The 27472-nt window shown below is 44.8% G+C and overlaps 1 protein-coding gene across 2 annotated transcripts; it reads right to left on the bottom strand.

Moving 5' to 3' along the window:
- Positions 1–14394: 14394 nt before the first annotated feature.
- On the bottom strand, positions 14395–26947 carry Ppp1r3b (protein phosphatase 1 regulatory subunit 3B). 2 transcript variants are annotated; one of them, XM_052162501.1, is made up of 2 exons: positions 26767–26947; positions 14395–18460 (listed from the first exon to the last, which is right to left on the bottom strand). In XM_052162501.1, the coding sequence occupies exon 2, from the start codon at positions 18433–18435 to the stop codon at positions 17581–17583; it is 855 nt and encodes a 284-aa protein (XP_052018461.1). In that variant the 5' UTR covers positions 18436–18460; positions 26767–26947; the 3' UTR covers positions 14395–17580. The 2 variants fall into 2 exon arrangements, with proteins under 2 accessions (XP_052018461.1, XP_052018460.1); XM_052162500.1 differs by lacking the exon at positions 26767–26947 and adding an exon at positions 25915–26030.
- Between the last annotated feature and the right edge of the window lie 525 nt (positions 26948–27472).

Below are 27472 nucleotides of genomic sequence, written 5' to 3'. Positions count from 1 at the left end.
TTTCTCATGGAGATAGATATTTAGAAGCCATGACCTGGGTGTTAAGTATTCCCTTCATTCCTAGAGTGTTGCTGTTCCTAGCCCTCTTGGTGGACGGAGCCAAGAGATATGTGTGCTTTTATGCACACACACACACATACACACACACACACACACACACACACACACACGCACGCACGCACGCACACACACACACATGCGTGCATGCACACATTAAAGTATGTGCACACACCTTTCGATCCACGCTTCTGTCTCCACTTCTCTGAGTCCTGCCATCCTCCCTGCCTTTATTTGCCCATTCTCTCCACTGCACAGTGCTGCCCCTTGCCCCGAGCCCGCACTGCCCGTACAGGACTCGCTGCCAGCGCCCACCCTGTGCTTTTGCTCCCTCTTCACCCTAGACACTCTCACACATGCGCTTTGCCTGACCGGTGCCTGTGGGGCTGAATTAAGACAGAGAGGGAGTTAAGCTAAACATTGTTTCTCAGTTAGAAGGAAAAGCAGGCAGTGGCTTAATCAGGGCTGCTTGTAAGGCTCCACTTTAGCACGGAACCTGAAAGACAGACAGCCCAGCTGGATGACACTAAGGATGAAATAAAATGGGCCTTAAGTCCTCTAAGTCTGCTTCAGAGCTGTGATCATGGCCAGGAGGGGTGGGAGGAGGTAGTATTTGTGTATTCTACAGAGTATTTTGGCCCTGGCTCTAATAGCAGGAATGGGGCTGTCAGCGCTGGTTTTAACACTGCTAAGTCAGCAGAATGCTTGTCAACTGGTCTAGACACGCACAGTGCCTAGCGAAATGAGAAGAAGAAACAATTGCTTTCTCAGCTGTAGGATGAGGTTGTCCTCATCCTTACAGGGCAGTCCTGCGTGATGGTTCTTCATCCCACTCGCATGCCAACGAAGCCCCCTTACCACACACACTAAATATAAAGGGTGCCTGCACATAGGAGTCCAGCTCGTGATACACTAATGTCAGTCCATCCACCAGGGTTATGGGGACCGTGTTCTGCGGCCACCGGCAGATCAGAGCAAAATAACCATCGGGGAGAGTAGTTGATTGTGGCTGCTTCTGCATCTTCTAGGCACCCATCTACTGTTCAAAGACCTCTAGTGCAACTCACAGCCCAGGTCCAAGTGGCAGCACGCATCGGAGAAAATGCGAGACATCAAGAGATGTGTGTTTTGGCCTCTTTTGACAAGATCACTAGACAATATGTATGTGACTCCTTTCAGGCTTCCCAGTCACTCAGACAACCTCCCATTTCCACTTGATCTTAGCCCAAAGGCCGAGAAGCGATAAGTTCCCATGTCCTATCAAACCCTTCTGGACAAAGTGCGAGCTCCTTGAGGGCCAATGTGAGAATTGGTAGACTTCTGCAGTCTCACACAGTCAGTTACAATTAGGAGCTGCCTGAGGGTGGATGACTCCAGGCTTCCCAGCTAGACTATGAACTGTAACAGTGAGTGAGGGTTTGTGTCTATTTTTCTACGGTGTTTCAGTCACTTTTTCTTAATATAGATAAGACTCAAGCGATAGCTACTAACAAGAGAGATGAGGAAGCACGGCCCTTCTGTAATCACCTTTCCTCCTTTCGTCTTTCTTTGCCACCTTATCTGCCTCATGGGTTGGCTGATCCTGATGTAAGAGCGATCCTCACGTAGGCATAGCAAAGGCCTCGCGGCAGAACGTCATTACTTTAATCTCAGCCGTGAGAAGCCAGACATCCCGGCTCAGGATACAGTCCAGACCCAAATTCTGGGCTGGCTTCTGCCATTTCATTAGTTCTGGACTTTCAACAGTGCTCCTAAGCTCCCTGGGACTCAGCCTTACATTTGTGAAATGGAAGGTTGCACCGCGTGATCTCTCAGCATCCATGCCTCTGCAGGTGCTTACTCAGGCCTTGCGATATGGCCACATCCTGACTGATAGCACGAAGTCAGACCCGGAAAACCGGAACCGTGGCCTATGATAATGCAGGAAAGGTCATCATCTGCTCACTGAAGTTCCGCCTTCTGCTTCACTGTTTGCTTGTTTCCTGAAGTTACAGAAAGAAAAGCAGAAGGCACCAAGGCATCGCTAGCTGGGAGGACAGCCAAGACATAGTACCCGCATCTACTACTGCCTTCACTTCACTTCACATCGTTACAGAACTCTGTATCCACCCAAGACATCCTTCCCTCCGTGATGGAAGACAGCACTTCTCCACCACTTCATGTTTTGAACTTTTTTTTTTTAACGAAGTGCAGTGTCACAACATTTATAGTAAAGGATCAATAGCCAGATTCCTTTTGCACAGATTTTTTTCCCCCCCGAAATAAATTTCCATTCCTGAAATATGGGCAAAGCAATTTTTCACATTCTTCTTTCTTCCTCTCACTGAAAAAATGGGCCGCATTTGTTGTAAATGTAAACTGTCTAAAAAATACTTTGGAAATTTATTTCGAAGTTACTGGCATGCATGTCTGATGAGCCTTGTGCTGTATCTAAGAAGTGAGAACATCAGACCTGAAAAATTATACACTGTCGAAGGTAGAAAAGACAAAAGAGAATATGAAAATCAATGTTTTTTCCATGAGCTGTTGGAATAGTTTAATAGGTCTTCAAATGGCTTTGATGTGACAACCAGCATTTTATGGATGTAATGGAATAGAAAATATCAGACTATATTATCATACCTAGTAAAGTTTAGGCAAGTTTTGCCATGTTTAAAATATATAAAAGCTACTGAAGTATGTAAACAACTGTGCAGAGTAGACAAATATATTCATTTATGTAAGTATGATTATTTATGATTGATTACTTTGATGTCCTGTTTAATTTAGACATAGTCTATTGAAAATGAAAATTGAAAAAACTATTAAAAATTTATTGGGTGTCTAAATGTATAAGAATCTATGTAAAAATAATTCACTAAATTATTGGTTATTAGGCTCTTTACGTATTAAAGGTGTTCAATTTGTAACCTTACAGCTGTCAGAATTCCACGAAGCCTTTAAAAAAGAAATAGCAACTTTTTTGCATGAGTTCCTCCCCCACTCACATACACCCCACAACCCACCACAGCAACCAGAAAGGAAAGGGTTAATACTTCTTGTTTCATTTTACAAGGTGTGTATTGACTTGATACCCAAATCAGACCTATATGACTTATAATTTTAGACACAAAAATCCTCAACAAAATATCCTGGTTGGTGTTTCTGGTCAGCTTGATGCCAGACAATTATATGAGAAAAGGAAACTTCAAAAGGGCTAATGCTTCTGTAAGATTGCCCTGTGGGGCATCTTCTCACCCGGTGGCTGGTTCAGGATGGTCCAGCACATTGCGGACGGTGTCGTCCCTGGGCACGTGGTCATGGCTGAGCAAGCTGTGGAGAACAAGCCGGAAACAGCACATCACTATGGAGTTTGCTGCCATCCCTGCCTCCACACTCCTGCTGTGAGTGAGGCTCTGATCTGGCTTCCTTTCAAATAGACATCAGGTGAAATGAACTCTTTCCTCCCCAAGTTGTCTTCGGTTGTGATGTCTCATACAGCGACATTGACCCTAAGTATGACAACTGGCAAATCAGATCTATCAGCGTATGAAAAAGCTGGGGTGTGGCTCAGGGATAGAACAGTTACCTAATGTGTGTGAGTCCCTGGCTTTGGTACCTAGCATTACCAAAGAAAAAACTGTTTTAAAAAATATCAAGAGACTTATATACCATGGCTGAATTGGGTCAACATTCAAGAATCAATTACATAATAATATTGATTTGTAATAGGATGAGAATTTGACAAAATTCAATACTCAAGATTTTAAAAAAACCCAACAAAATAACTTTCTAAAACTAGGACTAAAGGAAATTTTCTTCAACTTGACATAAAGAGCAGCTATCAAAAGTTCATGGCCAATATGTTTAAGCAACATACGAGATTGCTTTTCCTATAAAACCAATAATAAGGCAGAAAGAGAGTCACCATTTTCACTCAAGAAAATTCCAAACATTTTAGCTACTATAGACATCACAGAGAAGACATAGATGCTACATGGTTAGAAAAGGAAGAAATTGAATTTTTTTATTTTTAGATGACATAGATGTCTATGTAGACAATCCCAGCTATTCTAAAATAATAAACAGAAAGACAGACAGCCCGACAGCCCGACAGCTGCTCCTAGATCTAATAAGTGAGTCCTATGTCCTTGTAGGGTATAAAATAGATGCACACACATTACATTTCTTTATACTATTTCTGTATAGTATATTTTGTTTCCCATATACTATATACTCTGTATACATTTCTGTACAACTAACTGTAATCCCCTAAAAATTAAAATTAAGATTGCAGTTCAATGTAAAGTCACTCAAAATAAACTGAAGTGCTGATATACAATATTTGTATCCTAGAAAAACCACATAGCAAAATGCTTACAAAAGAAATTAAGAAAACCCAGACAAATAAAAAGGAACTTTGTGTTCACGGACCAGAAGACTCACTGCAGTAAATATGTCAAGTCTTCCAAAACTGAATGGTAGTTGTAATGCAATTTTAATTAAAATCTCACTATGTTTTTAATAAAAACAATATTATAGGGTTTATGTGCAAAGACACAAATCTTGTGATAGCTAAAAGTAATAAAATAAAATGCAAAAAATGACATTATTTTCTCTTAGGTCTTACTACATAACTAAACTATACAAGTCAGATGGAGTGATATCACACAGTACCAGCCCCGGACACACAGCTCAGAACACACAACCCATAAGGAAAGCCTCTACGGGGTCTATCTGCTCTTTAGAGAAAAAGACACGAATGCAGCTCTATGGGGGATAACCCCTCTTTCTGATAAATAGTGCTGAGGCAAGGGGACATCTCCTGTTAAAAAGAGTCTCTCCTACCTTATAAAATTTCCCAACTAAAAATAAATCAACATTTATTTGTTTAAATGTACTAATTTTTTGAGAATTTCAAACATCCATATTTTAATCAGAGTCACCCCATGTTCCCTCTTAACTCCTCTTACATCTACCCTCCCAACTTAAGTTCTTTTTTAACAACTCACTGAGTTCACGTTGTGTTGTCCGAATATTCATGTGTACAAGGCTCTCCGCTGGAGCATGGTTGCTCTACCAGAAGCCCCAGCCTGGGATCATATACTTAAAATATAAAAATAGAAAACTTTTTTTTAACATTTTATGTGTATGAGTGTATTGTCTGTGAACCACTTGCATGCCTAGTGCCCAGAGAAACCAGGAGACGTCATGGGATCCCATGGAACTGGAGTTACAAACAGTTGTAAGCAACCACATAGGTGCTAGGAATTAAACTCAGTTCCTCTGGAGATCTGCCAGTGCTTTGAAGTGCTGAGTCATCATTCCAGTCCCCCAGACCAGAAAACTATTACAAGAAAACATAGAAGAAAATCTTTAGAATCTAGGTCTAGGCAAAGAGTCCTTACACTGGCATTAAATGCATGAATAGGCACATAAATGAGAACAGTGGTACTGTAAACCTTCAGCACAGAGAAAGTCCTCTTTTGACAAGGGTCAAGAAAAGAAACCAAGGGAAAAGAGATTGAAGTAACATATCCAACAAAGGGCTAGTACCCATAATATATAAAGGACTCCCCATAGTCAACAGTGACAGAAAAAAAAAAACAACTAATCAAAAATGGGCAAAAGATATGAAAAGACATTTACCAAAGAAATTGTACAGATGGAGAATTAGCCTGTGGGAAGATGTTCAGCATAATTTTCAAGTCACAACACATGTATCAGAATTACTGCAATAGAAGCTAGTCACAGCATCAGACAAGGATGTAGAGAGGTTGAATACATTACTGATGGCATTATAAAAAAGACAGAGTCTGCTCTAGAAAAGATTGGCAGTTTCTTATTAAAAAACTAAATATAGGTTATCATATGACCTGGAAATTTTACTTTTGAGCACTTGCCCTACAGAAAAAAAATTTAAGAAGGTATATTTGCATAAAGATCTGTGTATGAATGTCTGTAATCTTTATTTATAATAGCATCAGACTGGAAGCAAACCAAACATCTTCCATAAATTAAAGACTAAACATGGAAGACACATATAGTGAGATGGCCCCCAGGAAGGTGGGAACTAACCTCTGAGACATGGAGACAGTGCGGAGAAATCTATAGGACTACATGCCAAGTGAAAAGGACAAGCCCTTCCGGGCAGTGGTGGCACATGACTTTAATCCTAGCACTTGGGAGAGAGAGGCAGGCAGATTTCTGAGTTCGAGGACAGCCTATTCTACAGAGTGAGTTCCAGGATAGGCAAACCTGGAAACCCTGTCTCAGAAAAAAAAAAAAGAAAGAAAGAAAATAACAGAAAAGAAAAGAAGAAAAGGAAAGAAAAGAAAAGAAGAAAGAAAAAAGAAAAGAAGAAAGAAAAAAGAAAAGAAGAAAGAAAAAAGAAAAGAAAAGAAAAGGACAAGTACCACGAGTTATAAATTGGTAAAATAAGAAAGAAGCATTGTGCAACTCAGTGGCAGCCAGGAGTTAACGACCACCTAGGAGATGGACTGGAGAGGAAAGGAGAGGGAGTGAGGGAGGCTGGAAGACCAACAGATGTTTGCAGTGAGAATACTTTGTATCTACTTGGATTAACAGCACCATATTGACTTTGCGTGATGCTTTTGTCTAATACTGCTGGTGGCAACTGTAAGAATGTGGTACATAAGTGGAATCTCTCTCTATCATTTCTTCCAGCTGCATGTGAACCAGCAATGAGCTCAAAGTGATGGTTTCATTTCTAAAACTGAAATACCAACTATCTCCAGCTGAGTCTCATATACAAAAAACAGTCAAGTGTGCATAATCTGGGAGAAAACTAAAATAACCATTGGTGGATTCTAAATTGTTTCTTTTCTTGATACAACATGGCTTTTTTTTCTGTCTATACTCTCTAGAACAGGTGGTCTTAATCACAACCTTGTGTATAAAAGCACCCAGGATTTTATTTTTACATAATGTCGTTAGTATGATACAGAAATTGCCTTGCCAAGTAATTTAATTTATGAATGTAAAATGAAAGTCACATATGTATGGCTAGAAGATGTTCAACTGTGGTTCTGTGAAATATTCTTGGGAAGGGAGATGATAATTTTCCTTGATGATGTAGCCAAAACATTAACCAGAGCGTGTTTGCATGATACAGTGTCAGACAGCTTTCTCCAGCAGAGGTTCTGTTCAGTTCGCTTTTTTTTTTTTTTAAGGACACCCTTCAGCTGCATTCCTGAGCCTGGGGAGCCGGAGGGTGTCACACTGAACTGCATTTAGGAGCCCACGGAGCAGGGGTGGGGCCATTCTTAACGTTCTAAGAAGGAGCTTCCCACACTTGTGTTTCTAGAACACAAAGCTTGGGAAGAGCCCCCGGGAGGGGGATGTGGGCCACCCTGTCTCCTGTGCCGCCCGTGTTGGGCAACTGTCTCCTCTTTGTGGTGTCAGAGACTGAGCCCAGCATTCTACCACTGACTTTCAGTCCCTTCACCCGAGGCGTAGCAGGCAGTCCCTTGTCTGGTTTGCTTATTTTTGTTTGTATGTGTATCCCTGCATTTCTTATGGCTCCGCCCCCCACCCCACCCCACTCCACCCCCGCTGCTGTTTGTTTGTTTGTTTGGTTTGGTTTTCCGAGACAGGGTTTCTCTGAGTAGCCCTGGCTGTCCAGGAACTCACTCCGTAGACCAGGCTGGCCTCGAACTCAGAAATCCGCCTGCCTCTGCCTCCCAAGGGCTGGGATTAAAGGCGTGGCCACCACTGCCCGGCTGCCCCCGCCCCCTGCTGTTGTTGCTGATTGTTTTAATTTGCCTGCTAGTTTTCTAAAGAGAAGGAAGATGGGAGTGGGGTCTGTGGGGAGGAGGAGGGAGGATCTGGAAGGAGGTAGGGGGAGGAGAAAGCATGATCAAACTGTGTTGTATGGAAGAGATTATTTTTGATAAAATAAATAAATAAATAATGGGTTTAAGAAAATATTCCATTACTTCCCGCGGTCGGAGGAGAATCAGACATTCTGGGTTGGGTTCTCCGCGGCTCAGCGCTGACTTTACAACCGGAGGAACAGCTGTCTGTAATCTCTTGTCTGGGGAAATGGGCTGTGCCAGAGCACAGCAGCTCCAGGGCCTGGGTCACTGTCCCTTGCCCCAGCAAGCTGCCAGCCCAGCATCACTTTCAGCCATGACAGAGAGCTTCCCTAGGAGAGAAGCTGTGAAGCAATTATACTACTCCAGTGCAGAGTCAACTGGTGCCGCGAGTCTTTGCAAGAAAAACGTTTCCTTTGCTTTTTGTGTCAAAGTGTCTCTTCTCTCCCCTCCTCTCCTCTCTCCTTTCCTCCTGTCTCCTCCCCCTCTTTTGCTCTCTTCCCCTCCCCCTCCGCCCTTCCCATCTTTCCTCCTCTCCCCTTCTCTCTCCTCTCTCCTCTCCTCTCCCGTCCTCTCCTCCCCTCCCCTCTCTTCTCCTCTCCTCTCCTCTCTTTCTCTCTCCTCTCTCCTTCCTCTTTCTCTCTTCTCTCTCCTCTCCTCCCTCCTCTCTCTCTCAGTCTCTCTTCTCTCTCTCTCTCTCTCTCTCTCTCTCTCTCTCTCTCTCTCTCTCTCTCTCTCTCGTAACCATCGCTGAATGCAGTAAAGTCATAGATGGTTGAAGAAAAGCACCTTCAGGATCTATATTGATATGGGTATGCCGCATATGCAGCTGTGCAGAGCTGGTTTCTGAAGTTGATGCAAAGACCTTTGGGTTGGTAATGTCAGCATGGGGATCAATACATAAGTGACCAACAGTGATCAATAATTTATTAAAAATTAAGAGAATGATGGGATGTTAAGGGCGGTGGGGGAAATAGAGCAATGGAATGTAAGAGATGAGCCTCAGAAGGGGGCGGGACTAACTAGAGGAAGGAAGTGCTGGCTAGATTTTGTCAGCTTGACACAAACAAAGATCACCTGGGAAGAGGAAGCCTCAGCTGAAGAATTGCCTATGGCAGATTGGCCTGTGGCCATGTCTGTGGGGCCTTTTTTTTTTTTTTTTAATTTAATGACTGTTGTGAGAGGACTCAGCCTGCTGTGGGCACTGTCACCCTGGGGCAGGTGTCCCTGGGTTCCATAAGAAACCAAGCTGAGTAAGCCACAGACAGCGGTGTTCCACCATGGTTCTTGCCTGAGTGGATGCCCTGACTTCTCTGTTACAGTGACCGAGACATGTACACCAAATGAACCCTGTCCTCCACAAGCTGCTTTGGGTGGCTGTCTATTACAGCAACAGAAAGAAAAGTTGGACAGAAGAGAATGAACTGAAAGAGGAGAGGGGGTTCAGGAAGGTCAGTGGAGGAAAGAAGGAACGAGAGGAAAGTCTAACGATGCACATGGATGAAGATGGCACAATAAACCTACGGATTTTTATGCCAACTCAAAATTAATAAAATAATTTCCAATAAAATGGTCTATATTAATAAAACCAGAAAAATATCATCGTGTCTGAAAAAGACCAAGCTGTCTGACCCAGACAAGTGAATCAGGGGCTCTGGAAGTGAGCTCCCTGTAGGGAGTGATTTCTCACCCACCTCAGCACTGAACCTAATGAAGGTATTATTCTTCCCCTCCCCACCCCCATCCTCCACCCCCCACCCCCACTCCTCAGTCTCAAACAGGAACAGACGCTACAAATTCAAGCCTACTTTGCTGCCATAGTTCCCTTCTGATCTCTAAGGGACTCCTCCAGACCTTGCAAGTTCCCTTAGCATTAATAAAGATCTTCATAGCATGACGGACCACCCTCATGACTTGGGTAGCAGTCAATACCTTTAGGAAAAAACCTCAGAGTATAGAAGGTAGAGCATCTGTGCCCTCACCTCATGACTGCTACCAGGAAGGGAGAGGGGTCTTTCGGGAGCCACTGTCTCTAGATCAGTGGCTCTCAACCTTCCTAATGTTTTGATCCTTTAATACAGTTCCTCATGCTGCGGTGACTTCCAACCATAAAATTATTTTTGTGGCTACTTCATGACCGTAGTTTTGCTCCTGTTGTGAATTGTAATGGACATATCTGATATGTAGGATATCCAATATGTCACCCTCAGGGGGTCATGACCATCAGGTTGAGAATCAGATGCTTTGGAAAAGGGTACAATCCTTCTTGGTCTCCTAAGGTCTCTTGAACTTGTCTGGATATGGAAATCTCAGCTGAGAATCCATAGCTGACGAAATTCCCAGGAGCCCATTGGAGCTGCCTTGGATCTAGAACACTGCCAGGCTCCAGTGTCTGTCTACAACACTCCCCTGGGTGCTTTGGCATGCCCTCGATGCTGGGCACAGGGGTGTGGCAGGATGGGTGAAGACCATAGTATGGAATAAGCCCAAACCATTAATAGCCCCCTTCCTTCTAAACACGCTACTGTTAAGAGTGAATTGGCTATAATTTCCAGAGGGCTTTTGGCTATCAGCACTACAATTAGGAAACAGAAAACCCAACCAACAGAAACATACTGAAACCACAGGCTAAACCGCCACTGTTATAATAATTCATTCCATGCCCCCCTCCCCAAAATAATCACTATCCAGACAGAATGTATTTTTGTACACTATGGCCATAGGAAATCTGAATACTCCAAAGGGCCAAAGACAATAAGACCTTGGTCCCCCCTTTTCAACAAGTCCCCTCTCGTGTGTCTCATTGTGACACCCGGTGAGTACAGGGCAAATTTGTTTATAAAATTCAGCCAAGTTTTGTTTATAGTATGGTCTATGAGGAAAGAACTATGATTGTTTTTTTAAACATTTTTTAAAAACATAAAATAAAGAATAGGCGAGAAGAAGCAACACCCAAAATATGCACAACATTGTACCTTGTAGGAAAAGCTCACCCATTATCTACTTACCTGATGGCCAGGTCTTAGAGCTTTGGATTGACAACCAAGATCTGAGATCATTACTGATACCTAGGGCCCCAAGAAAAAAGCCTATGTTCCTGTCCAAATTCTGTCAGGCCTAAGGCCCAGCCCGAGGGAGGCATATCAGTGTTGGTGAGCAGGGGATTTGTCAGATGACCCCTGGGGACAGTGTGAGGAGTCCATTGAGTTTCCCTTGCTCTCCTGCTCCAAGGCCAGTGACAGGAAAAAAAGAAAGTTTAGCCGAAATGTTCCTATCTTATGTTACAACAAAAGTTTTGGAAGGTATGGTGAGGATTATGAAGACCAAGAATCCCACTTCTCTCTTGGAACTTTTGTAACCACAGACCTCACTGGCTGGTTCTTTATGGGACACATCCTGATGCCCCATAAAGCCATTAAGGACACACCCATCTCCTTCTACCTTTTATGCTTACTAGTCTAGCACAAGTAGACGAAGTCCTAAGAAGGGAAGTGCCTGCTTCCTCCCACTCTGGGAACTGAGTGACTCTGTCATGAAGCCCTGTTCTTCATATCCTCAGTTTCCTTCCGTTCTGTGCAACTGACTAGTTCAGGAGAATTGGAGAAAACAGAAACAAGTGGATAAGCATGCTTTCTTCCTAATGGGCCCTGAGAGGTGAGGGATGCCCTTAGAGCTGTCATGTCTTTCCCTTTAGGCCTGAGGTTTTCAATCCGTGTGTTATGACCCCTTTGCGGGTTGAATGACCATGCCACAGGGGCCTCCAAAGACTATTGGAAATATCAGATAGTTACCTTATGACTCATAACAATAGCCAAAGTACAGTTATGAAGTAGCAATGAAAATAAATGTATGGTTGGGGGTTAACACTGTAAGAGGCCCCTCTCAGAATCTGCATAGAACACACCCAGACACCAAGAAGGATTTGGGATGGGATGCCTCCGGATAGGACAAAGACAGACAGCAGGAGTCTTTTCAGGAGTGGATCGTTAAGGAGAAAGGAAGGAAAGCCTGTGTTAAGATGAGTTGGTGAATCCTGATGGGACAGGCTAGCCAGTGTAGCCAAATAATGAATTTTGATTTGGGGACCTTTGGTGTTTTCATAGTTGGACTTCATGATGAGACTCAGGAAAGAAGAGTCAGTGGCCAAGTAAGTGGTTAGAGCTTGGGGGCTAGCTTTAAGAATGTAATCTAATGGTTTTACAAGGGAGAGACAGTGGGGACAGGGAGATCTGCTGGTGCCATGTGTGCCATGGTTGGGCCTGTTGAAGAGCCCTTAAACTGCAACGTGAGGAACTGTTAAGGGGTTGCGGTGTTTGGAGGGTTGAGAACCACTGCTTTAGACTGTAGTCTCTGCTGTTCTGTGCAGCTTGCATGGTAATGAGCTTAGAAAGACCAACCACGGTCAAGAGTGCTGTTTACCCTGTGACTCGCAGATTTTCTTAAAGGACTTTATATTCTGAAGTCTTTGAAAAAGTGAACATGTTGGCTAGTCACAGAAGTACTCAAGCATCCACTCTGACTTCTAGTTCCTTTATTTTCATTCAGTTTTCTGTGTTCACTTCAGGAGGGCAAGATGGCCAGGTAGGTACAGGAGGTCTGAGAGGTCAATGACTGAGATCAGATTAGAACTCATAATTACACTCTTGAGCGGCAGAGGCAAGTAGATCTCTAAATTCCAGGCCATCCTGGTCTACATAGTGAATCCCGGGACACCCAGGGCCACATAGAGAAACTATCTAAAAACAAAACGGAAAGCAATAGAACTCAGGCTCTGATTTGCAAAGTCTTTCTGTGGCTCCTGGATCCACTGGGAAGCTCTCAGGGCGTGTATGCACACAGGAGTAGTTGCAAACCCTCAAGACATGCTTTGCAAAAAAAGCACCTTAGCAGCCACTGTCCTACTGTTGGTACAGAGTTGGGTGTTTAAAATTCTAGGGACATTGCTTCTCTTTTACTCTGTTTTTATTCCAGTCATCTTAGAAACTAGTTGAAAGATTCACAGTTAATGATTCTAAAACTCTACTGAATTTCATATTCATAAGAAGCATCAACGTTGCTTTCTTTCCATTTCTGCAGTGGTCAGCTGTGGGCAGTGTTTAGATTTTTTTCTTTCTTTCTTTCTTTCTTTCTTTCTTTCTTTCTTTCTTTCTTTCTTTCTTTCTTTTTTTTTTTTTTTGAGAAAGCTAGTGCATCAGGTTTCAACCCACTGTGACAAATGTCTGAGAGCAACTTGGAAGGAAGATTTATTTTGGGACCTGGTTTGGGTCATGGTCAGTCGAATCTAATGCTGTGGACCTTTGCTGAGGCAGAACACCACAGCCAAATTATTGTGGGATCCCAAGAAAGAAATTCAGGGACGTCCAGAAAAAGAGGGAGACAGGATGAGATGCAGGGCAAGAGGTATGCCCAAAGGCTCCCTTCCCCATTTGTGATTTTTATCTTCCAACCAAGCCCCACCTCTTAAATTTCCTACGGTCCCCAAAATAGCAAGGCTAACTTCAGACCAGTCTGGGAGATATTTCACATTCAAGCCATAATAGCTATAGATGGAGTGAGCTCATGGTTGGATCTACAAACTAGCTGCACAACTTGTGTTCGTGCTACCATTATCCAGCTATGCTGCTATGGGCTTACCCCTCCCACTTCTCCTGCCAACCCTCCCCCCTCCTTTTTTGTTTTCTTTCTTTCTTTTTTTTTTTTTTTTGTTAAAGTTTGGGAATTGTTTTAAAATGGGGAATGCCAGGATGGGTACACCGGAGTTGAATGGAGTAACCCAGTTCTGTCAGTCAGCTCTTCAGGGTCATCATCTTGCAGAAACCTGGACACAGCCGATTCTTTCCAGGGGATTCAGGACAGCCAGGGATAGGAAGGTGAGGTCTACAAGTTGAATGAATTGTGGGAGCCTTGCTGGGAGGTTATAGGTAGAAACCATAATAAGGTAGCACTGGGATAGCCTTGTAGGGAAGCCAAGGCTCTGCCTCACTGAACGGAGCCAACAGCAAAGACCTTAAAGTTTAAATAACCAGAGCCAGGGATGGGGGGTGGGGGGAGCACGCTTTTGTTCTTTGAACTTTCTGAAAAATCTCTCATAGGGTACACATCTGCTATTCAAACGGAGAGGATAGGCCACACCAGCAGATGGTTTATTTTCCTGGATACTGGGTCAGTGATTGAGCAGTTCAAGCTGAGAGAGCCAGAGATCGCTTTCCCAGAACTGTCTGAATCCACATGCTTGTCTGCTCTACCTTCTCAGAGCTCTGAGAGGGAGGGAAGAAGCAGGAGGCATGATCTTGGATGACTAGGATGTGCAGAGGACAATAGTCACCTCTGCTCCTCCTCTCTTGTTCTAGGTGAAGGCTACATCACCTGCCCTCACTGACAGATAGCTTAAAGCAATGGCCCCGCCCCACCTTCCAGTTTTCCATATCCACTGAATACAACCTATATCTTTAAAAAAAAAAAAGACATGTACAGAAAAAACATTGACTTAAAATATGGTTCCCCTTCTTCCAATGCTACAAATAGAAGGGATCGTTTTTTGGGTTTTCTTTTCTTTCTGTATTTATTACATTTTTGCTTTTGAGATACAAAGAAACCATTCTCTTCCACCACACACACGCAAACATCCATTCTTGTGATCTTTAAAGTGCATTTCCCCTCTACCAATGTATACAAAAATATTTCTTACAAACATGCAGAAATTTCTGAGCAAGGCACAGTTAGGCACACAATGACAACAAGGCTGTCAGTTGAATGTTCACATTAAAGCAAAAAAGTGTAACAACATCTCATGTGCAGAAGTCCTCATGCCCCCTGGCGTCTCTGGGAACTAGCAGCCAAACCGTGGAAACACATACAGCTTTGCTGATGGAGCTGGAGGTATCTCACAGCTCTCAGCAGGAGAAACCAGTACACTTTTGCCTGCTGTCCTCCATGCTGCCAAATTGTCTTTGAGTGACTCTGACAGATCCAATTATAGATAAGATCCCAGGATTTCCAGAACATCTTATCTGCAGTTTCTATGATCATGCCAGGAGACACAGTTGAGTGCAGACCTTCCCAGAACAAGGAGCCACCAAGCTTACATCTCGGGGATAAAATAACTCCCACCATTGACTCAAGTTGTTTCAGTTTCTGCAGAACTACAGACTTCCATTGTCTTCCTAGCTTTCTAGAAGAAATTCTTACAACACTCAAATGCTTCTTGCAAGGAACACAGAGAGCGTGTCTTATGGTCTAGCTTATTTATTGTACCCATATTGCAAAAGAACCCCAGGGAATTTGGGGAAATAAATATGGAACAAAGAATGGAGTTGCCTTCCCTTCCTGGATCATAGTGTCTGGGGATTAGGATCACCATAACCAAGAATTGCACGGAGGCAGACTTCCAGGTCAAGCTTACAGTGGAATCTTCAAGCAAGGGGCCTGTCATCTTCTGAGGTGTGTAAATGTGTCTACCGTGGTGAACTCTGAACGAAGCATAGTTTCTCAAGACAGCTCCTGAGGCCATCTCAGAGTCATGGGACAGACTGAGTCAAAAGGAGAAGGGCCGTGTTGGAGGCAGAGAACAGAAGGCTCTTCAGTCTCTGAGTGACAGCCTTGATAAGGAAGTCAAGCACACAGGTTGCTTCATTGGGCAGGGTCCTGGAGAGCAGGCGAAGACATGCCCTTGGAGCTGAGCAGTGGGTGTGCGCCCCAGGTGTGCTGGCTGGGGGCTTTCAACCAGTGCCTGTGAGCAAGAGAGCTGAGGCACATCTGGGCAAAAGGGGGTGAAGGTATGTCTGCTTCAGGAGAGATACATAGCATGGAATTACCATATTTCATATTTTGACACGGAATGTCTGAAGATCATCATTCCACACCACTGAACAGAATTCATTCTGTAGTTTTCTGGGGCCCTTTTATGATCTTTAGTCTGCAGCTATGTAAGTAACAGTGCCCTGGCTGCCTTCCTTCTTAACACAAAACGCATGACCTATAAGAGATCAGTTTTGCTTCCATCCAATTTAAAGCTAGCTGCTCAAATCACCAAATCTGGAACATTTAAAGTACACCCATATAGGAGAGATACGGTATGCTTAAATAAAACACCACCACACGCACCCAACTTCAGCCTCACTTACAAAAGTGATTTCCTTAAAGATATCAGCATGCAACCCCAAACGGATACCCATCTAGGAGAGGCACAATATACAAAGCACTGATTACAGACTAGTACCAGTTTTAGGAATAAGAAATCATAGAAAATAACATTTAAAAAGTCGAAAAGCTTTAAACTTCAATAGTGAAAAAGTTAAGATAAAAAATAAACCACACATGCTAGGATCAAAAACATTTGGTATCTGTCTGATGCTAACTTACGAAGTCAGAAGTTCCTTTCTGTCTTGTCTCAGAGAAACATCACTTCAGTAAGAAAATTAAACAGACATCTTTTACCAAACTTCCAAAACAAAACAACACTCCTAAATTTCTACAAATATGTGTGTAAAAATATTTTCAAACTCCCCTATAATTCCAATTTTTGGGGGTTTGTCCAATAGTAAGAGATCCAGGAGTCACTAGCACATAATGCACTGCAATCCAGTATGCTTAAGAAAATTTTATCTGATACCTCAGAGTTGACAAACATTTAAAATAACATAGAAAAACATGGTGAGGTTTTTTCCCCTATCCTTTTATAATACACACCATAAATAAAACCCCCAATCAATGTCCTTGGGGGTTCATGAAGCATCCTGAATACGCATGTATATTGCAAACAAATCTAAGCATATTCTGGAGGATTTGAGGATAGAGTCTTGCTATTTTGATGTCTCAGACAAAGCGTTGAAGTAGAGACTCCAGGAGACACGAGAGCTATGAGTTCTCTCAAACAAAAGCAGCTCCCACACCGGCCAAGCAAGTGGAAATGGATCTTATCATTGAGTTTTCTGGTAACTCTGGGTGAAACTGAGCGCTTCGAAAGTTTCCTCAAAATTCAAGAGGGAAAGCTAAAAGTTCAGACTGTCCCACCTTGTCCCAGGGCTGTAACCAGTGACCCCACATGGGAACCAATAGCTTTCCAGTAACTAATATGTTGCTCTCTTCTGGAATATAAAGGAAGTGTCAGAAAGAGAGGGGAGAGGAACTCCTATCCCAGACACAAGCTACTCGTTGCTTTGGCTATCTTGTCCAGATCACTGGATAGACTGTGTAGGGGGAAGAACTCAGACCGAAAGCGGCTGCCCCCTCCCTCTTCTGTGGCTGCTGAGTATCAGGCCAGTGTGTCACGGAACCGAGGTGCCTCCTTCCGAGTACATGTGGGACGAAGGAGACACATGGGAAGCCATGAGCGGGGCAGGACATCGGGGTCAATGGTAAGTCTAGAAAAGGCTAGAGACTGGTTTCCGGGTGACTTTTTGAAGTTCAAGTGTGGAAGAGAGGCCAGCTTCCTCTGTCCTTGCCAGCTTGGCTTCTCTCCAGACCCTTCTGGCACCATCCTGTGCGTTCCCTTGTGGCCAGCCCTGATGCCACAGAGGATCAGCACGCCTCCTCTCCTCCAAGCAAGAAACCAGGCGTGATGGAAACATGCTGGACTCGCTGGTTTCAGAAAAAGGTGAACAGGATCCTGTATTTTCAGAAAACCACACCTGATGGCAGTTCAACTTCCCTCTGCTCTTGCCATTCTGCCTCCATTTTGATCAGAGCCACGGACTGTCAACTGCAGTCACTAGTAATAGGGCCCAAGCTTTTCATAGCCCAGATAACTAGGCCACTCTGGAAACAGGCCAAAGGAACACCGAGGGCTCCCAAACTGGTCAAAAGAGATTCCAAAATCCGGCCCATTGTATGGCTCAATCACTCCCGGAGTGGATCGGAGTTCAGCCCGGGTGATCCTGTAGTTTTTGCCTTTGTTGCTGTCCCAGTATGCCTGGCCATTACACTCGTAGCACACCGCAAACTCTATTCTTTCATAAGACTGAATTTTCTCGGGTAAGCTGATGTCAAAGGAGAACGTGTCCCTGTCTGAACCAGCATAAGTGTCCTTCACATACTGACAAGGGAAGTCTGTGAAGCTTTTCCAGGTGTCAAATGTCATCCTGATCTTCACAATCTTCTCAAATGCCAGGTTCTGGACCTTCACGGTGCCCGCGATGGCTTTATCCTTCAGCACACAATTTTCGAGGCAGACATGGTTGGTCTGAAGTCGATTTCTAAAGTCTAAGTAATCTGCAGAAGGCTGCGGAAAATCCAAAACAAAGCTCTCACTCTCTGCTGTCGTCAGACTCACGATGTTGTCTAGGAGTTCAGTGATGTTAAAGGGAATATCTAGTGGGTCATCGAATTCCGAGAACACTTTCACCATTGTCAGGGCCAGCCCCTGGTTGTCGGCGAAGGACACCCGCTTCTTCACCTTCTTCTCCTGCACTGCGGGGGCCACCATTCCGCTGGCTTCATCCTTGCTGCCCAGCTGAATACAAGGCCTCAGAGGCTTGCTCAATTTGGGGGAGATCTTGAAAGTGAAGCGCTCTCTGCGTAGAGAAGGGGCCATACTGCTGTAGCTGTATTCTATGTCCACAGCCATCACGCTAGACGAGCAGGCTAGCAGTCTGTGGAAAGGGAGATGAGAGAAAACAGGGAAGAGGTCAGATAGATGCTTAAACCCTCATTCGGGCAGAGACGGACAAACAATGTAGCCTTTCATCTGGGCTCACTGCTCCCAAGTGGTCTCACAGGACACAGGTTTTGGCAAACACTGTGTGGAAGGGGGCATGAACTGAGGGGCTGGGGGAGGAGATAGAAAAAAAGAAGTTAAGAGTAAAACCAACAAAGAAAAGACTATGGAACTCAACAGCTTGAAGGTTAATTCACAGGATTTTCTGGCAGGCTGTCTTGGGTACTCCTGTATGTTAATACACCACAGAGAAGAATGAAAAGCATTAAGAATCATAGATTCCTCTGGGCGGTGGTGGCGCACGACTGTAATCCCAGCACTTGGGAGGCAGAGGCAGGCAGATTTCTAAGTTCAAGGCTAGCTTGGTCTACAGAGTGAGTTCCAGGACGGCCAGGGCTAGAGAAACCTTGTCTTGAAAATCAAAAAAAAAAAAAAAAAAAAAAAAATCATTTCCTGCCAGGTAGTTTCATCCTAACGCTTGGGAGGCAGAGTTAGGTGGGGGGTTCTGAATTTGAGGCCAGCGTGGTCTTCAGATTGAGTTTTGGGGCTACACAGAGAGATCCTGTCTTGAAAACAAAAGAATTATGGTTTCTTATTGTTTGCAGAATTACTTATTTGACTAAAACACACCCTCCATTTTCAAGTACATACCCCACAAATGGCTGACCTGAGGACTGTTTTTGCTAGACATGGCAGACTATTATTTGACAAATAAAACCTTAATATTTCCAGCCTGATGAGATGGCTCAGAGCACTCCCTGAGACCCACACAGTTGATGGAGGAAACCAGTGCCCACAAGTTGTCCTTGGAGTTTTATACACACTGCATGGAGCCCACATGCCCATACTAAATAAATAACTGCAATAAAAAGGCTGTTTCGACATATGTACACATTGTGGAATGACTGACACACTTAACGTGCATTTTCTCACATACTTGGGAGGTGTGGTGGGAATATTTAAAATCTACCCTAAGCAATTTTTCAGGTACACACTTATTAATGATGGCTGCCATGATGCAATGGGTCTCTTGAATGTGTCCCTCCTTTGGAATTAAAGATTTATATTGTTTGATGGATATTTCCCCAGTTCCTCAGGGCCCAGTATCTGGCTGCCACTGTCTTAGTATATATTCAGTACGCTCATCCTTTTCAGATTCTACATGAGTACGTCCACTTATCTTTCTGTAGAGAGCTTATTGCACTTAGCACAGTACCTACCAGGTTCCTCTCCATGTTTCTACAATGACACCATTTCATTCTTGTCTATGAATGAACAGCACTTTACTGTCTATTCACACCACACGGTCTTTGTCCATTCATCCCCCAAGAGACACTTAGCTAGATTTCATATCTTGGCAATGAGTGCTGTTAGATGAATACAGGACTATCAATGTTGCCGAAATATACTGATTTCCTATCCCTTGAATGCACACCCTGCAGTAGCACCACTGTCACTTTTTTAGAAAAGATATATTTACTTTAGCTATGTGAGTACACTGTTGTTCTCTTCAGATACACCAGTAGAGAGGATATTGGATTACAATGGGATTGTGAGCTGCCATGTGGTTGCTGGGAATTGACTCAGGACCTCTGGAAGAACAGTCAGTGCTCTTAACCACTGAGCCCTAGTCACTTTATTTTTAATTTTTTGAGAAATACCATGGTATTTTCTGTAGTGGCTGCATTATCTTTTTGAAAGATAACCATTCTAATAGGTATTAAGCGTGATCTCATGGCTTGAATAATAAATACTAACTTAATCCAATACAAAAGCATCAAATTTATAACACAAATATTGACTTGGCATTTTTCAGGCACCACACTATTATACACTGAGACTCGTTGGTGAGAGTAGACACAGTCATACTTTCACCAAATTTACAAGAGATTTTAATGTTCTAGTAGACCTTTCTTCAGAAAAAAAAAGCAGTTCATTTCTTTATACCATGACATACAGGTAGATATTTGCCTTGTCTATAGGTGATAACAGTTATCATAAGAATTAAAAGCAGTCCAGAGGTGGTGGTGGCAGAGACAGTACTGGAAAGGCAGAGGCAGATGGATCTCTGAGTTCGAGGCCTGCCAAGTCCACAGACCAAGTTCCAAGACAGCCTGGACTACACAGAGAAACTGCCTCAGAAAACAAAACAAATAATAATAAAATAATAATAATAATAAAAAGCAGACATAATCACACTGGGCATTAAATTAACTTAATTAAAACCATATTTTTCTATAAGTAAAAATATAAACTCCAAAAAGATTATAAACTGGAAAAATATTTTTCAAAAAGCATGACAATTAGGTGTTGTTAATTTCAAATATAGAGGTCTTACAAAGTAGGAACACAGTCAAATAGTACACATAGAAGACAGAGCAAAGAAAAAGAGCATTAAAACAATTAACAGTGGCTCACAGGTATGTAAACGTAATTTAGGAAGTGCTGTGGAAGTTGGATGCGAAGGTCTGAACCTGTAACCTGAGCTCCTCAGAAGGCCGAGGAAGGAAGACTGCAAGTTTGAGGCTTGCCTGGACTGTACAAAGAAACTCTGTCTACAGTAAATTAATTACATTCAAAAATAAAGAAAGTTTGTATTAGAAATACTTGTTTCTACCTAGTGGATTAGGAAAGAATTCTAAAACACAAGATGTTTTTTTATTATCAAAATTGACATAATCTAAATGCTCTTATTGTTTTTCTACTCCGATAGCATATAAAAAAATCATTTACCTTAAATAAATAATTAAAATGTAAGGACATTAAAGAAAGGGAAATAATGAGAATGCCTACCAAGGACGTCTCATAAAATCAATTCTATCATATCCACATTGTTTAATTTTATACCACTAATTTCATTATTTGTAAAAGTATTTAAATGGCACAAACATTCTTACTTATGTCTTGAACTTTGTGTTTTTGGGTTGTTTGTTTTAAAGATTTAAATATTTTACATATGTGAGTACACTGCCTTTGTCTTCAGACACACCAGAAGAGAGCACCAGATCTCATTACAGATGGTTGTGAGCCACCATGTGGTTGCTGGGAATTGAACTCAGGACCTCTGGAAGAGCAATCAGTGCTCTTAACCTCGGAGTCATCTCTCCAGCCTGTATTTTTGGTTTTTGAGAGAGGTCTCACTAAATAACTCTGGTTAACCTGGAACCAAGACGTAGATCAAGCCAGCTCCAAATTCAGAGACCTGCCTGCCACTCCCTCTGCCTCTGCCGCCCGAGGGTTGGGCATAGAGTAGAGGCGTGGGCCACTGTGCCTAGCTAGCATGTTATCTTGTATGATTAATGAGGAAGAGCAAACAGAGTTGTACACCAATACCAGCTATGAGAGAAAAGATTATGGATATAGAAATTGAGTAGCGACACAGTCCACGCTCAGTTTTGTTTCCCATGGATTCAGCTCGTTGTAGCCAAATGAGGTTCAAGAAATAACGAGAATTTCCTAAGTAAGCAACTGATAAGTTTAAATTGTACGCCGTTCATTCTGGGCTATATGAGGCCATCCCACCAAGCAGAGTTCTGTTGCTTTCCTCAGAAGCCAATCGCCCCGTGGCCAACATAGCCATGATGTATCCATTCTCCGCCAGCCCACCAGGGACTTACAGCCATCTCAGGTATCAGACAGTTGCAGGATCACAAGGCCGTTGTTCAAAGAACCTTTATTTTACCTAATAATGACCCAACAGCCCAAAAGTGGCTATGTAGATGAGGTTACTTGGGCATATAACAGAGAGAGATGACCTCTGAAACTGTGTGTGTGTGGGGGGTGTGCTGCAGAAAGCATAGGAAATTCATAGACCACTCAGGGCTTGCAACTGCCTGGGACCCTTGTTATGTATGCCTCGTGTGTAGGTAGCAGGGACCATTCTACGGTTAAAAATGTCAAACTATGCATACAACATGCTTCCTTAAAGTGTTTCCTGCTTTGTTTCCTCGTGTCTTCTAAAACAATACTGCTTCTATGATCAGGAAGAAAAATGAACCTTGAGAAAACATTCCCAACCACTCTGACACCTCACTGAAGCCACCTGCCTTTTTATTCTTCTCCTTACGAAGGCAGATTTACAGGACACTTGACAATGGTCTCGGCTGAAGAAGCTAGTAATAAAACCAGGATTAAAATCTCAAATCTGGCCGGGCAGTGGTGGCGCACGCCTTTGATCCCAGCACTTGGGAGGCAGAGGCAGGAGGATTTCTGAGGCCAGCCTGGTCTACAGAGTGAGTTGCAGGACAGCCAGGGCTACACAGAGAAACCCTGTCTCAAAAAGCTCCCCTCCCCCCCAAAATCCCAAATCTGGCCAGGTAGCTCATGCCTTTAATCCTAGCATTCCATAGGCAGAGGCAGGAGGATCTTTGAGTTCAAGGACAACTTCATGTATAAAGAGTTCTAGGACAACCAGAGCTACATAGAGAAATCCTGTCCCAAAACAACAACAAAACAACCAAACCAAAACCAACAAGAATGAGAAAAGTGGGGAGAAAACAGAGAACAAAGCCTCCCTCTTTATTTTTTCTTTTCTTTCCTCTTTTATTTTTTCCGATACATTGGTTTTAGGGTTGCAAGAACCCACTTTATCCTGTTTTGCCTCTGATTCTGTGCACTTTCCCAAGTGGCCATGGCTAAGGGCTTCCTGCACCGGCAAAACCAACGTCTCACTACTTCCTTTCTAGTAAAGGTGAAAAGCTTCAGAGCATATTTGCTGGGTCTAGTCTGGTCTGGTCTCAGGTGTGTACAAAGGCTGTTCCTGGAAAGGGGAAACTCTGACTGAACTGGCTTTACACATGATCAGTGGGTTGACCGACTCAATATTTTTTTTTAAGGACTCATTACTTAACAAATTGAGTTTTGTCAGGCAGTGGTGGCGCACTCCTTTAATCCCAGCACTTGGGAGGCAGAGGCAGGCGCATTTCTGAGTTCGAGGCCAGCCTGGCCTACAGAGTGAGTTCCAGGACAGTCAGGACTACACAGAGAATCCCTGTCTCGAAAAACCAAAAACAAAAGCAAACACACACACAAGAAAAACAAATTAAGTTTTAGTTATTCATGTCCATGGCAAAAAGTTGTGAGAAATATTCCTCACGTTTCAACTTTGACATAGGTAGGTATTTCTTATTCTGTTTAAATATGCATTGAGACTGAACACCAGTTGTGTAACAGTGTGTGGTCCACATTCCAGCCCTTCCCCACTGCCCACCCTTGAAAAGCTGGGAGTGGATATCTGGGGTGGGAGTGGGGAGGAGGGGGAGGGGTGGGGAGGGGGAGGGGTGGGGAGGAGAGTGGGAGAGGTTTTTTTTTTTTTTTAAGCAGCTTGATAGAAAATGGTGGAAAATTCTAAAGTGGAAGCGGAATACCAAAGCACACTAAAGACTCTGCTGCTCCCTTACAACCCGGGAGAGCACACCACACGCCTACGTTCTAGTCCGGCAGGTTCAGGAGCGGAGCTGAGGCCACCGATGAAGTTGTACTATTGGAGCCCAGGATGTAAGCTTGCTGTGGGGTGGAGGGGGGGGTCCCTTTATTACTACACTGTAAGAACGCACAGAATTGAAGGTGGAGAGACTAGTTTCTGATAGCCTGAGCTCAGGAGACAATCCCACTATCATTTTCAAGAACTTCCCCCCCCCCCAAGATTCTTCCCTGAAAGGCAAATATGAGATTCTGATAGCCCTGTTGTCACCACTGGGACTCCTGCCCTGCAGAATTGCATAAGCAATCCTGGCTTGGAAACCTTTCTCCCCTCCCCCCCTCCCCCCCAGATATCATCATCACTGCAGGTTAAGGGCATTCACCGTTGTGGCCTCTATCAAGGGTGTGATGTGATGGGTGGGTTGTCCTCACAGAACATTCCGGCTTTTATTAACCTGATGCTCATCCAGAACTGGTGTAATAAAATGGTCGTGTGAGTTCGGCTGTACTGACTTTCCGCACTGGATGTCTCAACAGAACTGTGACAGTGATAAGTGGCCACTCAGAAGTACTTTCCAGAAACAGAGACCGTCCCGTCCACCAATAGTTAAGTCCCCTAGAGGAAGGCACCTGGACAGGTGCTTGAGGAAACATATTCACACCCACACATGCCTGTATGTGCCGTGGCCCTGATACCGTCTCCAACACTGCCCCCGGCTTTCCTAAGCACGAGGAAACCAGCAGAAGCAGAGGTCACCGGTGCACATTTGAGCCGCTAGGGTGACACAGGACCTGGACACCAGTCGCAGGACAGGATCCTGGGAGCCTAAAGAGCTGTTTCCCAAGAACAATCACACACTCCGCTTTCACATGGGTACCTCAGAAGGCAACTGTCTCTGAAGAGGGCCCGGCCTTGGCTCAGGATCCTCTCAGAAATACCTTCTGCGTTCTAGCGAAATAATGTGATCTCTCAAGATGCTGGCCGGTCTTAGAAGGCCAGTGATATTTCTTTTAAGCTTGACAAGTCTGAAGAGAAAATAAACCCCACAACCTGTCTAGCTTCAGGCAGTTGAGCGACTGAGTTTTTGACTGAGACTTTCTTTATTCTTCCTCTCTGACGTCACAATCGGCTTAACAATAACCCACCACAACACTAGATAAATATCCACGAGCAATCCACGACAGCACCATCCACTCCTTCCCCCTTCAGCAAGTCTCTCTTCTCCCTGCCAAATGTTTAGCTGATACTTTTACATGAATGCAGCTGACCGTGGTTCCCTTTGGCACACGGAGGACCCTAATTATTACAGCCTTAACGCATTGGCCCCTCCGTCCTCGGAGAGAAGTGTATTTGAATGGGGCTGCGTAATGAGCAGTCAGGTAGCTTTGATTGAGGCAGTCCGCACCAGCTAGTAGTGTCCAAAGACAGCAGGAAACACAGGCCTAAGAAGGCCTCTGCCCAGCTGAGCTTTAAGAAACTGAATTCTCAGGCCTTAAGTGTTTTCTTCTGAGGTCGCTTGCAGCTCGGACCTCCAGGGTTGCTAATAAGGCCCCGATGATTCTCTTTCCACTTTCCCCTAAATGGCGCTAGTGGAGCTGTCGCTACTTTCTCGCTGCCTCCTGGACTTCTTTGCCAAACGGACCAATTCCTTCCCTGCCTACGGTGAAGAAGCCCTTCTTTCTCCTGGACCCGCAAGCTGAGACAGGGCCACATACCAGCAGCTCTACAAGTTCCCCACTCAAAGTCTTTTTTTTTTTTTTAAGCTTTCTCTGTTTCTCCGTGAGCCTGCCATCCACTGTTCTGAAACTATTGTCCGGTTCACAGCCTCTTCTCTAGGTTCGTCGTAGCACTGAACAAGTCCTTGGGGGCAGGTCAGCGAGTCCCGATCCCACCAGCCCCTCTCGGAGGGTGCTGTGCCCGCACCCCGTTCCCCACCACAAGTCTGCTTCCACTGGCTCTGCACCTACCTCTCCCGCGGCGCCGCAGCCCGGGGCCGCTGCTCGCTGGCCTCATGGGAGAGCCCGGGAGAAGTGACAGGGTTGACTGCAGCCACAGAACTACGTGAGCGTCGGGGTGTCCCGGGGGTAGGGCCTGGGCTTAGTTCCCGGAGACGAACCAGGAGGAGGAGCCCAAGTTATCACACCAGGGCGGGACTTGGCGACCGGACAGCCCAGACGGGAGCAGCGCCTCGCGAGCACCCCCACGCGGGCTGCCCGGTCCCCGGGTGGAGCTCACCTCGAGCCCATTGCCTTCCGAGACCATAGACTACCCAACGTGTGCCTCTTGACTGTGTGCAGCAAAGGGTGATCTGAACCAAAGTGGGGAGCAGTGGGAACAAGTCCGCACTACTTGTTGGAGTCAGGGCTGGGACGCGGGGTTCTCGCTTCTATTTCGTTCGGGAAACTGAGGCAGGGGGGGAGGGGGCGCGGGGGCTTGTATTTGAACTCCAGATTGCGCCGCAAAAACCTAGAATTATCCTCCAAAGTGTTAAATCTCAGGTTGGGGATGGGCCATATGTTAGGACTTAAGACATCTTTTCTGTTCAGGACATCTCCCCTGGCTACGTTTCGCGGGCTAACTCCGAGCAGGGATCTCGGGTGGGGGTGGGGTCCCCTCTAGGCTCCATCCCAGCTCGGGTCCCTGAGATGTTTCTGCACGCTGAAGCGACAAACTACCTGAGCCCAGCTAGGGGATTCTACTACCTGTGAGTCAGTGTAAGTGGGGCAAAGTGATACGCGGCGGGGAACTTCCCCGGCGTACCCCTCACCGCAGACTTCCTGGCCCTGGGCTTTGAGCTAGAGGCTTGGAGAGGTACGTACCGAGGACCGCTCTTGAGCACGGAGTGCAGACCCTTCAGCCCGCCCCACCATCTGAGCTGGTTGGCAGTGACAGCAACCACGACGGCAAAAGTCGGGCAGGCACTCGGCTTGGTCCCCGCAACAGCAGCCCTCTCACCTGCTCACTGGGTTCCAGTTCCAGCAAGCCGTGGCGCACTTTAACTTTCCGGCCACCTCTCCGCAATAAGGGTGCTATCCAAGACCCCCTTCTCCCCCCACGGGAACGCGAGACTCAGCCAATGAGCTCCCGGGACACGAGCCGCGGACCAATACCTACACTTGGGGCGAGCCAGCACTCTGCCACGTGATCTGCAGCGTGTGGCGAGTGACAGGGCTGGAGTCCAGGATCTGGGATGGGGACAGCAGGTCAGTTTCATCAGGAACCGGGGTCCCACGCCAAGGGGTGGAAGCGATTTCCTACGGTAGAAGGTCCGGATGTAGAAAGGCTGACTGAGGAACGTAGGCTGTGTGCAAAGTTCCCCATTACCAACAAAGTTCTAACCAGATCCTAGAATCCCAGGTGTAGAAAGCAGTGCTGTCTTTCTTTCCATTGGCCCCTCCTTCGCCCTCGAAGGACAAATCGCCTCAGGGTTCACAGATGGCTGTGACCTTCACAGAGTGCCCAGAAGCAAGAGTTCCCACTCCCTCCCCTTTTTGATGTTATCTGCATCTTCAGCAACTGTGTCCC

This window comes from Apodemus sylvaticus, chromosome 18, assembly GCF_947179515.1.
Source record: "Apodemus sylvaticus chromosome 18, mApoSyl1.1, whole genome shotgun sequence".
NCBI lineage: Eukaryota > Metazoa > Chordata > Mammalia > Rodentia > Muridae > Apodemus > Apodemus sylvaticus.
Note: the sequence above shows the minus strand (reverse complement) of the source record. Positions and strands in the feature narration are given on the sequence as shown.

Bases quoted from the DNA above. Each gene is read 5' to 3' on its own strand.
- Ppp1r3b (XM_052162501.1), bottom strand. From the start codon at position 18,435: ATGGCTGTGGACATAGAATACAGCTACAGCAGTATGGCCCCTTCTCTA.